The sequence below is a fragment of the Thermobia domestica genome, chromosome 9 (genome assembly GCF_964235325.1).
Source record: "Thermobia domestica chromosome 9, izTheDome1.hap1.1, whole genome shotgun sequence".
In the NCBI taxonomy this organism is placed as follows: Eukaryota; Metazoa; Arthropoda; class Insecta; order Zygentoma; family Lepismatidae; genus Thermobia; species Thermobia domestica.
Window position 1 is genome coordinate 42529462 of NC_137462.1, and position 21717 is coordinate 42551178.

General features: G+C 34.0%; 1 protein-coding gene across 1 annotated transcript in view; it reads right to left on the reverse strand.

The window, feature by feature from the left end:
* Positions 1 to 21717, reverse strand: part of LOC145694604 (carboxypeptidase D-like) — a gene marked incomplete in the record, with an annotated part of 104107 nt that overhangs the window by 24762 nt on the left and 57628 nt on the right. Inside the window, 2 exon segments of the mRNA XM_081770991.1 lie at positions 6163 to 6350; positions 12498 to 12634. Coding sequence (XP_081627117.1) covers positions 6163 to 6350; positions 12498 to 12634 — 325 coding nt within the window.

The window sequence follows — 21717 nt, forward strand, 5'->3', positions numbered from 1 at the left end:
GGGGGGGGTGTCATGGACATAAGGGGGGAGCACCACTGTATAGGGTGTTTTTCAACCGAAGTAACGTATAGTTACGATAGTAGAAGAGGACGACATAGCAGTAGGGTAGTATGGGATAATAATAGGGCAAAGGGGTTAATTCTAATTGCAGGAGGCCAATACAAACCATGAAGGTAAATACGACGTAATGTAACCTAACCTAACCAAATCTAAGAGCTCCAAACTCTGTTTTATTTATATATAAAATAAGGAGGTTTCCTCTTCTGGGGCGGGGGGCGATCCATCGCCCCCTGGATCTGCCCCTGTAGTGATCGAAGAAAGTATGAATTTTTACGTGGTATATTCTCGAAGTGTCCCCTCAGGATTCGGGTAAGATTGATTCCAATGCAAAGTTATCCGCGGCCCAATGTGTATTGCACTAGTTTTAGCGGTCCATACCGGTAATTTGCATATTTATGGACCTTCATATATCCGGAATTCAATCATACACTACTATAACGCACAGACACAAAATTGCTTTATTTTCTTTAGATATAACTGGACATGAATGTGGGCATATGCAAAACAAATTGGATCAAATACTGTTTCTCTGACACATGTTACTCACCCCGGCCGCCATCTTGGATCCGTCATATCGCATTCAATTTTCTATTTTTCAAATGAGAATAGGTGCAAACGATATATCAAATTCATGTACTTATTTTCTCGGAAATTCACTGGTGTAGCGTATTTTACCGTAGCTTCTACCGATTGCATATTAAATCCCTCCAGGCACTTCGTGAATTGACATTGCAGAGTAATATCAGTTATGCTTACGTTTTTGATGTTGACAAACAAACTCTACAACGTTGGTGTCATAATCTTATTACATTTCTGTGAGTGACTGTTATTATTTCCATGTTATACTATAACTAGGAATTATTGTATTATAGTCAAAATGCCTAATGTAAATCCACATACGACCAGATTTGAGTGAAGACGTATCACTTCCGCATTGACGTCTGTGTGTCCGTCTGTATGTACTTTCAGGGAATATATCGTCAAAGATAAATCACGTAAAAGATTACATACACACATGGAGCCCTGCACAACTTTCAATTTGGTTCAGTATTCGTGAAGTACCTGACATTTAAATGTAATACCATCCAAAGGGTATAAGCTACGGTAAAACTCACTGCACCAATGAATTTCCGAGAAAATTGTACATGAATTTGATATATCACTTGCACCTATTCTCATTTGAAAAACAGAAAGTTGAATCCAATATGGCGGATCCAAGATGGCAGCCGGGGTGGGTAACATTTGTCAGAGAAGCAATACTTGATCCAATTTGTTTTGCATATGCCCACATTCATATCCAGGTACATCTAAAGAAACTAAAAGCAATTTTGTGTCCGAGCGTTTTGGTAGTGTATGATTGAATTACGGATATATGAAGATCCATAAATATGCACATTACCGGTATGGGCCACTAAAATTAGTACAATACACATTGGGTCACGGATAACTTTGCATTGGAATCAATTTTACATGAATTCCGAGGGGATACTTTGCGAATGTACCTTGTTAGGAGAAAATTCTGGATCCTCGTAATTAGAATTTATCCGGGCAAAGTAGTAGGAGTATGATGTAGTAAAACAACTAAAATAGTTAATAGTTTGTGTGTGTGTATAAGGATACGATCAATCGCAACATACTCTGCTTTCAAGTATGTTATAAAGCACAAATTCATTTCTTTTAGGGAGCGCGGTGGCTTAGTGGTACAGCGTTCATCTCCGGTGCTTGTGATTCCTTGTTCGATCCCAGCTCGCGCCGTGTGGACTTTGTGGTGGACAAACACCGTGATCGTGGGTTTTCTCAAGGTTCTCCCGTTTCATCCCACTTTCTTCATTCCACCATTTCATTCATTTCCCATCTTCACTGTCTCCTTTAGCCTAACCGGCATAATCGTGAGACATAAAGCTTAAAGATTTCATTTCATTTGATTTTTTTTTTTTTTTTGTAATCCTCTTTTCTTTGTGGAGTAACGCATTTCGCCTATAAAATTTACAAATTTGGGCCGATTTATTCAATAACGGCTTCCGTATTATTTCATTAGACTATAAGGGGTAAAGTCCCCGAGCACAGATGTTTCTAATATTGCAATATTTGCATGTACATATTAATTATGCTTTTGAGATTAAATTTTTAAAGAAGATTTACTTTTTCCATATTTTGTTTTATAGCAATAATGTTAAGTAAAAGATATGTAATAAATTTACTCTACTTAGAACTAATACATTAAATGTAGATAAAGGATAGACATAGAAGATACTACAGTACTAAAAGATTAAGAAAGTAATTACTACAGTTTGTTAATATGGCTAATTATAATTACCGTAGTTCAACTTCTACTATAATGACACCATTCCATCAAGTGTTGACAGTCGAATGGGTTATTTCCATTTTTGTGAAAACATGGAGATCATTGAAAGTTAAAATTCACATTCATACAATATTTTAAAATTTTTATAGTTTCATATATCCACAGAAAATGAATAACCCAATAAGGTAGGGATCATTTATTTCAATATGTACTAATAACAATCGATACTTCAACAGAAACAACTGCGTTTCATATGTGTACAGAACTTTAGAATCGGTTGCCTACTAAAATCTGACAACATGAAGTTCAAAAGTAAGGTACAATTATATTCTAAATAATAAATACATACTTTGCTTGGTAATAAAACTCCAACTGACTAAAGCAGTATATATACAGTATATATACAGTATATATATTAAGATTATATATTTGTGTTACAGTTTCAGCTACGTAACTTAGCCTTCATTAGACACATTATGAGAGAAATATCCAATTTTGACAGCTTATATACAATCTGAACGCAAGACACGCCCACTTTTTCTTTACAAAACGTAAAACAATCTTACAATGTTTTGTAGATATGTAGATGATTGCCTTGGAATATGGAAAGGAACTAAGAGACAGTTGGAGAAATTTGTTAAAATGATTGAGGACGAAGAAAAAGGGATTAGGCTAGAAATAGAGATAGAAGAAGAAAGGAAAATCAACTTCATGGACATTACTATAGAGAAAATAGGAGGAAAATTCGAAACGAAATGGTACAGGAAAGAATGCGATGCCAGGATATACTGCCACAAGAGGAGTGACGTAGACACGGGAACTAAGATGAATTTTATACAGAACATGAAAAAGAGAATAGAAATGATAGATAGCAACGAACAAAGAAGAAAAGAAGACATAGAAATACTGTACCAATTATTAAAGGGAAACGGATACAGAAAAGAAGATTTAGAAAGAAAAAGAGGAAGAAAAGAGGAAGATACACAGAAAGAAGGAAAAGGATGGTTTGGTATTGAAAGTTTAGGCGAGAAAACGGAGATCCTGAAGAACCTGTTGAAGAAGAAAGAAAAGAGGAAGATACACAGAAAGAAGGAAAAGGATGGTTTGGTATTGAAAGTTTAGGCGAGAAAACGGAGATCCTGAAGAACCTGTTGAAGAAGGAAGAAAAGAGGAAGATACACAGAAAGAAGGAAAAGGATGGTTTGGTATTGAAAGTTTAGGCGAGAAAACGGAGATCCTGAAGAACCTGTTGAAGAAGGAAGGGATTAAAACTTACAGGAAAGGAGGAAAGAGGGTAATAAACTTAGTGAAAGAGAAAAGAAGGAAGACAAGGAGATAAGATCAGAAGAAGAAGGAGTAGTGTACCAGGTTAATTGTAAAGAGTGCGATATGAAGTACATAGGGGAAACAGGAAAGAGATTAGAAGAAAGGATAAAACAACATAAGGACAATGCCAGACTGAAAAGAGAGCACAACGCAATATATAAACACATTAAAGAAACGGGACATGATATAGATTGGGAAGGAATAAAAGGATTAGAAAGGGAGAAAAGGAGTGTGATAAGAAGATGGAAAGAAGCCCAGTGGATTAAGAAATATGGGAAGGAGAAGTTGACGAATTCGTCTAGTAGACTTGTAATACATGAATTATGGGAAAAGATGACAAACAAAATAGAAAGAAAGAATAAGAAGAATCAACACGAGCTGTTGGAGCAGGTGTACTATGGAGAACACCAGATGGGCAATAGCGAATAGAAGGTGTAGTAAGTGACAAACATTTAATTACGAGTTTCGTAACAGGTGCGCAAAAGAGAAAGTGACTACACTAATTAAAATTTTACTTTTTAGAGCCAATTAAAAGCTTACGTTTTGTAAAGAGAAAGTGGGCGTGTCTTGCATTCAGATTGTATATAAGCTGTCAAAATTGGATATTTCTCTCATATTGTATCTGATGAAGGCTATGTTACGTAGCCGAAACTGTAACACAAATATATATATATATATATATATATATATATATATATATATATATATATATATATATATATATATATACTGCTTTGGTCAGTTGGAGTTTTATTAGTAATCTTGAATTTTCCAAAGCTGCAATGAATGATTTACATACTTTATTTTTAAAAGTTTTGTACTCTCACTTGTAGGTAGTATGTTTCTTGAAATATATATGAACTTGCAAGAAAATATTCAAAAGCATGAGGAATATAAACAGTTATTTATTGCAAATCCTACCTCCAGAGAAGGGTTTAAAATTTTTCAAACTGAAGTAAGTTAACGAGATTCTATTGGCTTGATTGTACTTTATGTTTGTTTCTTTCTATGTAACATTACTCAGAAAGATGCTTTTGAGTAAGTAAAAAAGTTTACTGAGTTTATTAAAATATTAAGTTCAAAAAGTTTACTTTGAAAATGAAGTTGTGTACAATATAATTGAACACAAGAGTAAAATGAAATTCATGTTGAAAATGCAGTTGCTAATTAATACCATGAGAGAGGTGTTTGCAGTAACCCTCTCTAACTGGAAGGCTGCTAGAGGCTCAACATTTAAAAGCATGCTGTAAATTGTGTACTAAAATTTTAAACTAGTTTGTTCTGTAGTTTAACTTTTCATCATGTTGTGTCATAGGAAGGAAATGAACCAAGGATTAGTCACGGACGAAAGTTTTGAAAAATGATAAATAGACACAAGGGCGAAAAAAAAGTTTCTTACCGGGAGCTATCTTGGCCCTTTACAAATAATGTTTCTACTTCATCTCTGTATCTCATTTACTATCAATATAATAATTTTAGTTTTATTCTTAGATATTCAAAAACAAAATGAAATCTTTGAATTTTACGTCCTACGGTTATGCCAGTTAGGCTAAAGGAGACGGTGCTTATGAGAAATGAATGAAATGGTGGAATGAAGAAGTGGGAGGAAACGGGAGAACCCCGAGAAAACCCACGAGCACAGTGTTTGTCCACCACAAAGTCCACACGTCTTAGATATTCAACTCAAATAGTCGAAAATACGTAAATTGTTATAATGGTGTTCTCGAATGATTTTTTAAAAAATAAAACATTTAAATGTATATATGTATATTTAATTTTCGAAAAACTGTCCAGTTTAGTTTGCTATATCTTTGTTCCTTTTTTAAGGGGGGATATATGGCAGCCCTAGTGCAAGAAGTTTTAAAACGGAGAGCTCGGCCGCGGTAGCTCAATGGTAGAGTGTCACCTCTGGTGCATGGGGTCCTTGATTCGAACTCAGCTCCCGCCAGGTGGCCTTTGGCATTCACAAACACCGTGTGTGGGGGTTTTCTCGGGGTTCTCCCGTTTCCTCCCACTTTATTCATTCCACTATTGTATTCATTTCTCATCATCACCGTCTTCTTTATCCTAGCTGGCATAACCGTAGGACTTAAAACTTAAAGACTTCAAAATGTTGTTCAAATGGAAAGAGAACAGAACTTACTTTTTGATAAAAGAAGAAGAAATATTTGTCTATGATGTTTTTGAACATATCTGCACCACCAAACGCCGCAAACAGATTTATAATGTATAATCAACATACAATGTTGCTACGAATTACGGTACCTCGTTATTAACATAGTAATAATAATAATGAAGCCAGAAACAATAGTGTGCCGACCATACACCATTCAACAAAGAGTGTTCTGTGTATCCATAGCCCTTTGTGTGGCGTAACGTAAGTGGATATATCTCTTGGAGAATTTTTTAATAATACGGAGGTCTACTGAATCTTTATTCTAGATAAAATAAGAAAAGAAGTCATTACGTACCATGATGTGGTATATTTTCATATGGATAATTGGCAACAAGAGCGCCTCCATGTAGACTAGCTGAAAGTACAAAAGGAACTGTAGTGAGCCAGTTGATTACAGCCTTCGTCTCTGGCTGCATCGGTACCCCGTTATCCCGAAATTTATCAGGAAAACTGCGGTTGAGATCTACTTTAAGCTTGTTGCCCCTGGAAAACAAAGAAATGAAATTACGTTGAAAGTTCTTTTCTAAAAGGATACTAGAGACATTTTCTAACACAAATTAAGAGATTCTTTTATTTTATTTCTTCTATATTTATATCTATCTATCTATAGGTGTATATATATATATATATATATATATATATATATATATATATATATATATATATATATATATATATATATATATATATGGGGCGTATTTACGATTTTGTTTCGGGGGGGCTTTGCCTGGAAATGTGAAAATTGTGCAAGATACACCGTGTATTTAATTTACTTTACTATATAAAGTAAGATTTCGCGGGGGCTTAAGCCCGGAAGCCTCCTAATAACGCCACTATATATATATATATATATATTATTACTATTATACAAAATCAATTTCGAAATCCCATGACGATTGACCGTGTCAATGTTTTGTTATGGGCGAAAAAACTTGAGCGATTTTGGGTAGGAAGAATACAGGTAACACAGCAATACAAAAAAAGAAGAAGTTCTGTGCAGCGTACCCCAGGGTATAAATTCAATGTATTTTGTTAATACAGAATCTAAATTTCAAACCCCCAGAATGATTGATCGTGTCTGCTGCACAGAAGTTTTTTTTTTTTTTTTTTTTTTTTTTGTATACCTGTATTACATGTAACCTTTTTTGACACGGTCAATCGTCCTGAGTTTTGAAATTTAGATTGTGTGTAACAAAATACATTGAATCCGTACTCTAGGCTCCGGTGTACAGAACTTTTATTGTGTGTGTGCGTGTGTGTCTGTGTAGGTGTATGTATGTGTGTGTGTGTGTGTGTGTGTGTGTGTGTGTGTGTGTGTGTGTGTGTGTGTGTGTGTGTGTGTGTTTGGCTATGTTATCAGGCCCAAATTTGCGCCTAGGGCGTATAGGTTAGTGCTTTGGGAGACACACGACTTTGGCTCCTTCTCCTCCCCCTTATATACGTATTATAGAATATAGTAAGTTATTGCACTCGAAATTTCTCATGTGGGAGTTTCTGAATTACATTATAATCTGATATTTCCTTTTTTCAAATTATCTTGCTGTATGAACGTATATTCAACAATGAGATTTTGTGCAGGCATACTGAGTGGTGAATTCGTAGTCGACGACAGTTTTGTCGTAATTTAAAACACAACAACAACTGCTATTATTATTATTATTATTATTATTATTATTATTATTATTATTATTATTATTATTATTATTATTATTATTATTATTATTATTATTATTATTATTTCGGGAGCGATTTCGAAAGTATAGTCTAGGACTTCATAATGTATTAAGCTGTCTCTGACCATTATCTTGTATTGTATCAGCAATTAACCTGGTTTTTAAATATTTGCAGTTTCTCCGAAAAACAGACAAAAGTTTTTCCCCGACGGGACCATCTTATTTAATTCTGGGCTGGTTCATTTCAATTTTTCGAAAATATGAGAAAGTGTCTTGTGCCACATTTTCAACATCTTGAAAAAAAAAAAAAAAAAAAACATTGAAACATATTATGCACTTTCATGTTTCCAAGGTGTTCAAAATGAAACATAAAACTTTAAGAAAAATGAAAATAAAATTTTGAGCAAACTGATATTTTTCTCTTGTAGGAAGGGAAGAGTATTGGGTAAGATAATGGAATGAACTAGTCTTGGAAGTGTACAAGTAAATGAAACCTTTAAGTTTTACGTCCCATGCTTATGCCGGCAGACGATGATAATGAGAAATGAATGAAATGGTGGTATGAAAAAGTGGAAGAAAGCGGTAGAACCCCGAGAAAACCCACGCACACGGTGTTTATCCACCACAAAGTTCACTTGGCACGAGCTGCGATCGAAGTCAGGATCCCATTTACCAGAAGTGAACGATCTACCACTGAGCTATAGCGGCTCCTAGTGTACGAGTAGTCATGGATTCACGAGTAATAATGCCTGCAAAACGATCGCCTACGCTATTCGATGTTCTTGTTGGCCTATCACCACTGTTCTTTCTCAATATCATGTTTTCTCCTTGTTCTATCCACGTGGTTTACGGAGAAGAGGAGCACTAAACTGTGACTCGACAGATCATCCAGTTGGAAATAACATATCTTAGAAGAAACAAGTACGCACAATATGTGAGTTTCTGTAGGTAGAGTGACACTTTCAGCTTCAACACGTTAATCATATTACTGCAAAGTTAACCATTTAGGAACGGCTTTAGATGTTTATGTGGTTTACATGCTAAGCCCATCTTGAAGATGAGACTGTTATTTTCATGTTGTTTAGTTCGCATTCCAAAAACCCAATAAACTTAAAATTCTATTGAGTGTTATGATTATATTTCACTAGCAAAATACCAGGGTAGTTTCTTGATCTCTATGAATACTTGTTTGAGTGACGATGCTGCTATTGCAAATGCATTTATGGCAAATTTTCAAGTAACACACAATAAATCAACTTATAATCTTATTCCTATGGAGTAATACCATAATTCGGAAATTCTGGACAAATTAAATATTAACTTTATAGACATCGAAGATGTTGAGAATGCTATTAAAAAACTTAAGCCACGGTCATCTTGTGGGCCGGATAAAATACCACCGTACATCATTAAAGGCTGCTCAGAAATACTGAAACATCCCCTACAGGCTATTTTTAACAAGTCAATAGCTTCTTCTACGTTTCCTATGAAATGGAAGATTGGTGACGTCTGTCCCATTCCCAAGACAGGTTGTCCTACTGACCAAATAAAAAATTATCGACCTGTAACACTGCTATCTGCCCCATCTAAGGTATTTGAAATTATTATATATGAAAAAATTTACTCACATGTACGGTCAGTAATATCTCCCTTTCAACATGGTTTCATGCCAAAGAGGTCAACTGTAACTAATCTCTCAGAACTTACACATTTTATAGCTAATAAAGTTGATAAAAAGGAACAAGTAGACGTAATTTATACAGATTTCTCCAAGGCGTTCGACGTAATTAATCACGATATACTTCTAAGCAAACTTGTGACATTCAATTTTTCACGAAACCTTCAACAATTTATAGCGTCCTATCTTTGCCAACGCAAACATCGCGTTCGATACAAAAATATTCTAACTGAGGAATATGTCGTAGACTCTGGTGTGCCTCAGGGATCGAACTTAGGACCTCTATTATTTATATTATTTGTTAATGATTTACCACCTGTAATAACATCCTCCCACAAACTATTGTTTGCTGACGATTTAAAAATCTATCGTAGTATCTCCACGGAGTTAGACGCTATTTCTTTGCAAAGCGATATAAATTCTATTTTCCAATGGTGTGAATCAAACAAATTGCTGTTAAATATTAAAAAATGTAAAGTAGTATCATACACCAGGAAAATGAACTATGTCCGCAATGTGTATACTATTAATCAAACACCAATTGAAAGAGTGGATTATATAACTGATCTTGGAGTCACTCTGCAGTCAAACCTATCATTTGATATTCATGTCAACAGAGTAGTTGGTGAGGCCTTCAGGAACCTTGGCTTTGTGATGAGATTAGGAAGTGATTTTTCTAACACCGATGTCCTCAAAACATTATACATTGCCTATGTAAGGTCTAAGGTGGAATATGCAGCGATAATATGGGGTTCTGATAGTAAGAAATATACAAGTAAAATCGAAAACATTCAAAATAAATTTGTGCGCTTTTTAACATATAAAGAAACAGGGATATATCCGAAATTTGAGAAGTATGAAGATCTTCGAAGCAAATATTCATTACAATCACTTGAAAGCAGGAGGACTCACTTCATTTTATCTTTCTTACATAAAATAATACACAGTACAGTAGATTCAGAATATTTACTATCAGAAATCAAACTTCACGTCCCACATAGAGCAACCAGACCCCATAATAGCATATTCCATCTTTCAGCGCAAAGGACTAATGCATTGGATGTATCGCCTGTCAGAAAAATGTGTTTATTGTATAATAAGGTGTCAGAAAAGCACCCAGAGATAGACATTTTTAGCTATATACAGAATTTTACTCTAAATAAATAAGGTGTAGATCATGTTATATGTATTTTAAAGTATTTTGCAATCGTATTATTTTGTTATCATGTGTGTATTTTAAATTATATTATCATGATGGAAAACTGTAATTAGGCATCCGCCTGTTGTTTTCTGAAATAAATAAATAAATAAATAAATACTTAAATAGATCTCATGGAGTTCATAAGACAAGAAAGGAGATTGTGTCCTGCGTAGCGTAGTTGCTAATGCTCTCGCCTTTGATGCAAATGGCACCGGAGAGCTCCTTCGTAGCTAAGCGGTTATCATACGCACCTTTGGCGTGGGAGACCCGGATTCGATTCCCGGCGGGAGCTTATGTGGTTCGGATTCCACATTAATCAGTAGGTCCGGTCTCATATAGCCTCGCTGCTGAAAGGGACGTTAAACTCAAAATCAACTCAACTCAAGCGAACGGCACCGGGCTCGATTCCTGGTGGGGGCAGTTTGTCGAAAAGGTGTAACAGGTTTTTCAGGTCAGCCAATCTGAATGAATTTTTTCCTGGATTTTCCTCATTCACACTAGGCAAATGCCAGGATGGTACTTAACCCTACAATGCATGATCTTTTTATTTTCTGTGAAAAAAACGTTTTGCAAGAGAAAACAAAAATAAGTAACGAAAGTACGCTTAATAGTGTCATCTATGCGGAAACTGTAGAATTACAAGTAGCTTCGAACGTCCCCAATCTGGTTCAACATGCATTAACAACTACATAACGTTATGTAGGCAAGCACAAATTATTTACCACTATGACCCATATCTGTCCCACTATGCATTGTAGTGTTAACATAATAGTTCCAGACAGTAGCGTAGCCAGGATGTGTGTTTGGGGGGGCCCAAGTGCTGTTATAGGTACATATAGAAAAATTACAAACAAAAAAATATATAAACATAAAAATATATAAAAAATTACAAACATCAAAGTACCAAAGTACATTGTCGGACCCCTTTGGGGGGGCCCGGCCCCTCCGCCCCCCCCCTTCCCTACGCCACTGGTTCCAGATCGCTTCCTCCTTTCCCATTCTTTTCTTCGTCACCAATTCCCCGGGCAGTGTGATCGCCGTGGGACGTCATCCCTCATATGTGTGACGGACTAACATGAACATAGACGCGAAAATCCCAGAAATACAGTTTCTAATCCTAAGTAAAGAGATGCAGTAATTCCATCTTTAGTAACTCACATATAGTCCGGTTAGACTAATTGAATATCATTTCCAACTACAATGCCTGACAGAACTCACCGTCAAGGTTTAACTTTGCTACTGCGTATTTCTCCATAGTATTTAAATGTATTATTTTGAATAGCAACCAATTTACGAGTAATGCAAATCGATGTACACTCATGTCCAAAATTATTGTCGCATGTCTATAAATAGGTTTTTGTAAGAATATAATTTGATAACGAATTTGCCCGGTATTTCTTATAATGTTAGTATGTGTATAATGGGCAAAGACATGAATGTGGCAAATTTCATGTCAAAAGAGCAGTAAAAAAGAACAATAAAACGAAAATAAAACTATCTTGTCTATTAAACATTTTGTTTTACTCATTCTAATTTTCGTATTTATAATTCTTTTCCTATGAAATTTACCACAAATATACATTTTCCGATTATACACATAGTATCAGTATTAAAAGCACCCTACAAAATCAAATTATATTCTTACAAGAAGACATAGATATGCGATAATCATTTTGAACATGAGTGTACATTTACAATAGTAGAATGAAGGTTTTATTTAATGAAATGAATGACAATTTAGATGAATGAAAATGCGTTAAAAGTCTTGACAATTGTTACATAAGACAAATCAATTGAGTTTTTTTTTTTTTTTTTCTGAGTGATCCCTTTCAGCTACAGTCTAAATTTAAAAATATGTATTTTTGAGCACAAGTTACCAGTGGCGGATCAAGGGGGCGATCAGGGCGAAGAGGAAACTTTCTTATTTTACATATATAAATAAAACCCATCCCAGGGCTTGAAGCTTTTAAAAGTACCTCTACGTAGCAGTATGACAATCCATCACCCCCCCCCCCCCAGAAGTCGGTCCTGGATCCGACCCTGCAAGTTACTAATAGTATACTTTAATATATCCTTACCTTCCGGGTCCTCTGCGGCAAGACCCTTCTCTGGCTTCTTCAAATCCATCTGGATTCATTGTTGGCATAAGATGAATTCTTGTGTTGTCCACAAGCCATCGAACGGTATCATTTGTTGTGTAACTTGTTACTAAATACTGCAAATAATGACAATAATTAGGTAATGCCATTTAAATGCGAAATTGAGCTAAAATAAGCTTACCAGAGAACAATACGTAAATCGGAACTAGGTTAACGTTAAATCTATGAGACGTCACTGGCTTCCCTCTGGGTCAAAACATCTGAAGTGGTCCAAAGATAGGAAAAATGGTTGCTCGACCATCTCCGAAAATTATAAAAATTTGAGTGTGATGAACCTTGTGTATGAGAAGGTCAGTAACATCATTCACGTTGTCATATGTATAAGTATTCCTGAATGGCGGCCATCTTTGTTGTCGATCGGGTTTCAGTTTTTGCATTTGCAAGCGTTTACAAAAACTACAATTGCTCAGGACGTACGAATCAGACGAATACCAAACAAAAAACGAATGTTTAGAGGAGAGACTGAGGTACACGGAGAACAAATACTCTTGCTTCTAAATAAATATGCAGGGTTGCAAACTAATACATGAAGTCACTAGAAAAACAGAAAATTACACATTTAAAGGAGCTATATTTTGAAAGGGCATAAAATGGGGGGTTCATAAGTTTTGTGTTGAATACTATTGCATGTAAAGAGTCTGTAGAAATATCCACATCTATGATACTACTGTCACCGTAGATTTATGGGGGAACGAAACTGAAGTTTGTGATTTTGATGCCATGTTTGGGACGTAATATCTCAGCAGGGAAAAGTGCTAAAAAATTGATGTTTAAGCCACAAAGTAATTCTGTATGTGAGTAAACTATTGCAATATATATATATATATATATATATATATATATATATATGACTGATATTACATGGAGAAAAGAGTGAGAACTTCGTAAAGATACGAAGAAAGCACGCAAGTGACGATGGTCGTAGCCCGGAAAAAATTAAACCTTTTGATATGTTTCATGCTAGACCTCAAAAATCACGCATGATTCAACAATTAGGCCCGCTTTTGTTTGTGTTCACTTGTGCAAAAGCTTGCGAGTGGCGTTTGTTCCATCTTTCTACTCTATGATCATTGCCACGTCTAAATAGTAAGGGGGTTAGCTACAGTGATTTATTTGTGGATTTTGTAGAAGGGGGGAATATTTATGCAAGATGTATTCCGTATAACAGAACAACTTTAAAGTGAGGTTGGGACAACGTTATTTTTAAACCTACCTACTTTGAAATTTGGTACTGGTTTGATAGGAGACCCCCAAGTTAATCATTTTTTAAAAAATTTTTAAAAACAATTTTATGATAAATACGGATAGGTACGTTAGATAAGATTTGGTTAGGTAGATTAGATTGCATGCCTTAGTTACCTTACTACTTTTTGTCCTACTGCTGAGAACAAGTGCAGAGCACCCAATAAAAGTCCTATAGTTGCATTGCAATCTGCACACCTTGTCATAACAAGTGTCACACTCTTACGTAAAAGGGTTTTGCTATGACAAGTAATTCTTTAGTCTGTTCTAATTTCGTCCTTAAAGATCAAATTCCCCGCCCGAACAATAAATACAACAAAAGGTTTATTTTGGGCAGAACAGTGATAGGTGCATATATACTTGAGCCTAATTTTATTAAATAGAAGGGGAAAGACGCTACTAAATGTCATTACTCATTATCATAAGTAAGTTTTAGTACCATTTTCCTCCTTATACTTAATAAAATTAGATTCAGGGGTGTGTGCACCTATCAATGTTCTGCTAAAAGTAAACTTTTGTCCAACAAAACATACTGGCATTAAAATGAATCCAGAATTGAACAAAGACAGGGTTAAGCTGAAGCATGATTTACAGCATGTTATCTAACACTGTCTTTAGAAATTAACAATACTTTCACACCGTACCTCACTTTAGCAATACGTAGAATAGTGTAGAAATACAAGGTTGTTTTACATCGGATACCGTCTTTTTCCCAGTTAGTTTGTTGCTAGTAGCATGATGTCATGATGTCCATTTTTTATCCAGCTGATGGCATACTTTTCTGCATTGAACGAGGTAATATCTGGTTCATTAATGTTTATGAAATAATAAATTCGGCGGTTTTTACAGATAAATGGTTTCTAGTATCAGTATGTTGGAAGTTTAAGCTGGAAAAGCCTCTCTCACACTCTGCAGAAGAAACTGGAAGAACACTGATTTCCATGTTAAGATTTTGTAGATTTGGGACAATATTAGGTTTCATCTTATGCTCTCGAAACCCCTGCAGAATTTTGGCTAAATCATCAGAGGAAAATTTAAACTCTTTTATTTTTTTTAAATTTTATTTTTGAAATTTGCATTACTTCTTTGTCGCCGTTTAACTTTCTTGCAGACAATTCTTCTCGCCAATTGGATTGTAGCAAAACCTCGGCCCTACTGAACGTTTCGAGCGTATGTTATCTGCTAGACCCTTGCAATCTTATTTTCTGGTACTTCTCAAGAGAATTGTCTAAGAGTTTTGCCAGTGAGACTCCACAAAACTGACCAGTTTCTTCAAACTGACGTAATTGTTCCATGGACATGCCCCTTTTTCTTTCAACGCTTCCAGAACATTTACAGTTTTTCAATTTTGCTTATTACCTGTACAGCGGATGCAGGCTTTTCTTGTAGAAACAGGCTAAGGATATGTAGAGGTTCCAGCGCATCTCGGATCATGGACATTTCATAAACAAAATTCCACTTAGTGAGTTTTAAATTTACATACAGATCGGAAAATATTGCAAGCTGCTGAAAGCTTCTCTGCAAATTTGTACAATCTTCTCAAAAGTGTTCCACTAGCGCAGGGTAGGACTTCCGCAATGCTTCTACTGAACGGTATGAAGAGCCTAACCACCATACATCAAAAACTTTAGTAATATTATAGAAGCGAATACTTAGTTCTCGTGATATTAATTTGATTTCTCTCCTGTTTTCGGGGACATTGAGTAAACACCGTGCAATCGCTCTACAAGGCTTTGAAAATGAACCATATCTGAAAACGTATTTACAACGTTGTGAACAGCCAGTTCAAGCTTATGACTCATGCAGTGAAACATAATAAATTGGTGTCTAATTCTCGCTGGAGTAAAGAAACAGCACCATTTATTTCGCCTTGCATGTTATTTGCGCCATCAATACAAACTGCTATAAGTCTTCCCCGTAATATAATTTTGGAAAGATTCATACTTTCACATATTTTAACTATGGAATTACAAACCTCTCTGCCTATTGTTACCTAGAGCTCAAATAAACCTAAAAATATATTGCTACACACCTGATTAACTACAGTACGGCTATACACAATAAGAACAAATTTATGAGACACAGTGGAGGATTCATCCATCATTAGCGCGAAGGGTTCATCGGATTTTGCAAGATACTGGGTCATTTTTCGTTCATTTCTGTAGCTACAAAGTCAATAATATTTGAACGCGTAACATTAGAGTAGAGAACTTGTTCGAGGTTCATTACATTTATTTCTTACAATTTAATAAGATGCACGGTAAACGACACATGATTTTGCGCAATAACGTAGGCAGTTCTAAATATCACAGTTGTCTTTTTTAACACGAATTTCATTCACAATTAACACGAAAGCCTCTTACTTTCTTACTTTGTGTACCGGAATCGCTTGCCTTTTAATCGTCAGGAGCTTTTTCTTTATTAAAATATAGTCTAATATCCATTTTCTTATGTTCTTTTTAAGGTGCTTGTCAACGAATAAAATACCAATGAACAACTGCAGTGTCTGCTCACTAATAACTGAAAATGTTCTATTATTATTATTATTATTATTATTATTATTATTATTATTATTATTATTATTATTATTATTATTATTATTATTATTATTATTATTATTATTACTGTGCTACTCAGATGAAGTACGATAATCAGTGGTATCAGCTGCAAGATTTTTCTTCGGGAAATAATTCTATAAACAAGATCAGCATAGCTCGCGACAATAATGGAAACTCAACCATTTTCATATATTTTCATATATTTTCATATATTTATAATATTTAAAATGTAATTGGCCCTAGGACCGTTCCTTGTGGCATTCACTTCGAAAGTTTCCAATTTTGGACAGTATACTTTGTTACATAAATAGCTACAATCCTCATCAAATAATAAGTGATAATTAATAAAACTAATATTTATATAACGTTCTAAATTAGAATATTGACAAACATACTGGAAACTTTGCAGATTAATGTTTGTAGATAGTTTTGTTATTAAATAATTATGTATATAAAGGAAAAAAATTGCCTAAAAAAAGTTTGTACTATTAGAAACAATGCATTGTAAATACAAATTAATATCGTACATATTCAAATTCTAATGAAAATGAAATTTGAAATAAAGATTCAATCACTGATTCACTTAAAAAGTAAAGAATTATTACTAAAATATGGAGTTGAATTATTATACTTTAAAACAGATTGTATAGCCTAAGAAAGGTGGAAAATATCTTCCCAGGCTGGGAAGAAAGAATTAAACCTAGAGACAGGGAAACCAAAAGTTAAAAGGGGGGAATTCCCAGGCTTCCCTGGCTACAAATAAATCCCTGGTTAGCTACCCCTGGCACCCACGACACCCATCGTCGAACTAGACCGCGGTATTAAGGCACTTAATGAATGAGCAAAGTATCATTGAAATCCAATCCCAGTTAGGGAAGTTAATATCTTCACAAGGTTGCGTTACACCTATCTATTCTATCCTGCTGAAAATAGCGTGTTTGTGGAAAATATTTAATATGATTGTTGTTTCCCTTCTCTTCTATAGCATTACAGCAATATGTTTAGTAGCTGTAATTACAAGTTCTCGCAACTACACGATTTAAGCAGTGTTGCAAACTTCAACAATATTTATCATACCTCCGGAACGGTTTGAGATATCGAAGTGCTGTAAACGGCAACATTATTTGCATATCCATTACAAACCATACAAGTAACTATACATGATACTTATCTCAGCATTTTTTCGAAATAAATGCTTTCAAAAAATCAAATTTTCAAGGCCTGGTAACTTCGTTAATATTCATTCGAAACAAGTCATACCATGACCATGGTATCCAACATTAATGTACTTTCGATGTGTATTATCATGTGCATCTCCGTTGTGCTGTATGTGCGTTAGAGGCTTGCGAACTTTGGATGTTTGTGATACTATAACATCCTTAGTTTGCAACACTGAATAATAAAAGTGGTATTTTAAGTTTATGTTTGACAGGTTGATTTGAAAGATATAATAATCTGACTAGTACAATTTGAAAAAATATAACTTTATATTGGGTTGGCAACATTGATTTTTGAGTCTTTCTGTTTAATACATACAAAGATGTCCTCCTCCTTATAGTTGCTTCGTGCAAAGTTTCGCTTTCCTCTCTTTTGGTTTTTCCGTTATAGCGGAGAGATGGTCAAGATAAATTGTCCACTCTGTAGAGAGACAATGATCATGGAGCTAGAAACATGGAACAAACACCACTTGAACACGAACAAAAGCGGACCTAATTGCTAAGCAGTGCGTAGTTTTTGCGTTCTAGCATGAAACATATCAAAACATTTAAATTTTTCCGGGCTACGACTATCGCCACTCGCGTGCTTTCTTCGTATTTTTACCAAGTCCTCACTCTTTTCTCCATGTAATATCAGTCATGATTTTTTTTGCAATAGTATACTCACATATATAATTACTTTGTGTCCTAAGCAGCATTTTTAGCACTTTGCCTTCCTGAGATATTACGCCCAAACATGGCATCAAAATCACAAACTTCAATCTCCGACCCCCATAAATCTACGGTAACAGTAGTATCATAGTTGTGGATCTTTCTGCAGACTCTTTATATGCATTAGTATTCAACACAAAACTTATGAACCCCAAATTTTATAGCTCCTTTAAATGTGTAATTTTCTGTATTTTTTCTAGTGATTTCATGTATTAGTTTGCAACCCTGCATATTTATTTAGAAGCAAGAGTATATGTTCTCCGTGTACCTCAGTCTCTCCTCTAAACATTCGTTTTTGTTTGGTATTCGTCTGATTCGTACGTCCTGAGCAATTGTAGTTTTTGTAAACGCTTGCAAATAATAATAATAATAATAATAATAAAAAGACATTCCAACGACAACAAAGATAGCCGCTATTCAGGAAAACTTGTGCATATGACAACGTGAATGATGTTATTGACCTTCTCATACACAAGTTTCGTTACACTCAAAGTTTTATAATTTTCGGAGATGGTCGAGCAACCACCTCTGGACCACTTCGTATGGATTGACTCCTTTGTTAACAGTATCTTATCTTATAAACGAAATTTAAAATTCAATCGCAAAGGGGGGCAAAGGTATTTCCGCAAGGAGTATTCTTTTGTGTTGAACCAACTGATAGTTAACGTTGACAAATATTACAACACGTAGATTTCAATATTAACTATATAGGATAGTTTTTCCTCCACTATTTCTTAACGCGGTCAACCCTTAAAAACCTCGGAGTAAGAATCTTACCCTCAGTGACCTCTAACACCGGGCAAAATGTAATGAAGATCACTCAATTTGCCTACGAGAAATATTGTGCCAAAAAAAAATCTAAAGAGTTTAGCTTGTGTAATTCAATAATAATAATAATAATAATAATAATAATAATAATAATAATAATAATAATAATAATAATAATAATAATAATAATAATAATAATAATAATCAATTTATAATTTATACATTATTAATTAGACAGCAAACAAGATTTATAGCAGCAGATGTGCCTGGGTAGTGAGTATATGATACATGCAATACATATTCAGTATATGCAATTAAACACACACAATAATGTCGTAGAATATATCTGGTAAATAAGTAAATTATACATGCAATAAATAAGCTGCACACGCAGTCAAAATCATAAAATTTAACAAAACAATAAATTTAAAAGTGATTTTATACTGGGATAAAATATGACATATCATAAATTAAAGAAAAGAGAAGATTACAAGAAAAGTAATTCATATAATTAAACAATACTCGTATTAACTAAGATAGAAAAAGAGCCTGTAGTATCTGATCAGGCAACTGAAGAAAAAAAAATAAGTCTTACACCTAGGAGGAAAAGAAAAGACAAAGGGGAAAAAGAAGAAAGATATTGCTAAAATCCAGAACTAACAACTCTTACAAAGAAATCTCAAATAGCAACATCCTAATTAAATATATAATACTAAAAGTTATTTAATAACTGAATAAATTCTGAACGAACTTTAACAAATTTAGTTTGGAAAATACCTAGAATAAAATAAAATTTATTTGCAGTATCGGTGGTTTTATAAATAGATCATTTTAGAGTAAAAACTTAAGAGACAAAAGGAACGAAATTTCTAGTGTTACGGTAAGGAATTGTTACGGAAATGAAACTAACAATAGAGAAATATCCATGAAGAATATTATGAAAAAAGTAAGATAAAAAATATATCGCCTATTGGGTAAAGAAAAACGATGTACTTCTTTGGATGTACTAGACGAACTCATATCGTTGAAATATTTGAACTCCCATCATAACCAGACCAGGAAGTAATTGTCAATAGACCTAATAGTATTTACAAAATATTTGGCTTCATTGTTCCAAATCACTGTACCATAGTTCAAATAAGGACGCACATTACACATGTAGAGAATTTTGCAAGTATTAATATTGGAAAAATTGCGGCAAAGTAATGTTAACATTGGTAAATTTTTCCTGGCCTTTGAAGTGATCACCTGTTAATGTTTTTGAAATAATAATTTGTTATCCAATATTATCCAGAGAAATTCCAAATTCAATTTCCTGATTACGTATTATATATATTTAGAAGATGGAAGCTCAGATTTCCTGGAAAACGTTATACCTTAAGTTTCGTCAAGATTCAAAGGTAGGAAATTAGTCTCTGACCATTTAGCTATATATTAATGTTTTCTTGCAACATATCTTGAACAGTAATAATTTTATTAAAGATTTTAATGTCATCCGCATACATAAAATATTCACAGGTTAAATTATTAGGTAAATCATTTTTATAAAGTAAAAACGCCAAAGGACCCAAGTTAGAAGCCTGAGGTACTCCAGATGTTATGTTGTAAGTAGAGAGAGTATAGCCATTATACCTACTTCTAAATTTCTTGTTACTTAAATATGATTCTAGCTATTTTATTACGATTTTATAATTTGTATTTGTATAGTTTACTTAATAATAAATGATGCAGTTTATCAAATGTTTTTTACAAAATAAAAGTAAAAAACATCAGTTTGGCCACCAGATCAAATAGCAGAAAATTAATTTTGCATAAACCATTTATTAACCCATATTGATTAGTATCCAACTGATCACTGACAGCGATATACAAGTAGTTGTACATTATTTTTTTCAAAAAATTTAGGAATACCATTCATTATAGAACTAGACCTATAATCTTTGGTCTGGAATATTGGTGTTATCGCTCCTATCATTCAAGCTTCAGGATAAATATTTACATTTAAGCGTCAATTAAACAAGGATGCTAACACTGGTGAAATTACTTCGAGCACTTTTTTTTAATAATAAAAACAGGTATTCCATCTATACTAGATGGTGATTTGATCTTCAAAAATATAATAGCATCTCCTACACTTTTAGTTGTAATCAGAGGTGGTTTCCTCTCACAAAAGGATTTTACCTTTAGATATGTATCTCCAAAATTTCTCGGGATCACAATTTAACTGATTTTCTATTTTGCTGAAGTAAATACGTTTATCGTCTTTTAGTTGAATCCCAAAGACTTTGTAGTAATTGACAAATAATAAATAGTCTTCAACATTGGATGTACGTAATTTTGTATATTTTATGATGTGAATACTAGCTTTTAATAAGTAAATAGATTTTTTTGAATACCAATAAGGATATTTTGCTGTTCTAGAACGAAATTTCGGACTATTATTTATTATAGCTGATACAATTACTTTTTCAAAATCGAAACCCCTTCATGTATAGCTCTTTTCTGCAAAATATTGTGCCAATCAGTATCAGATAGTTGTTGATATAATATGTAATAATCGCCTTTAGCGAATTGAAAACGTTTAGCGAATTTATCCACTTTGCAACTCTCAGGTAAAAATACAATAATTTCAATCGGATGATG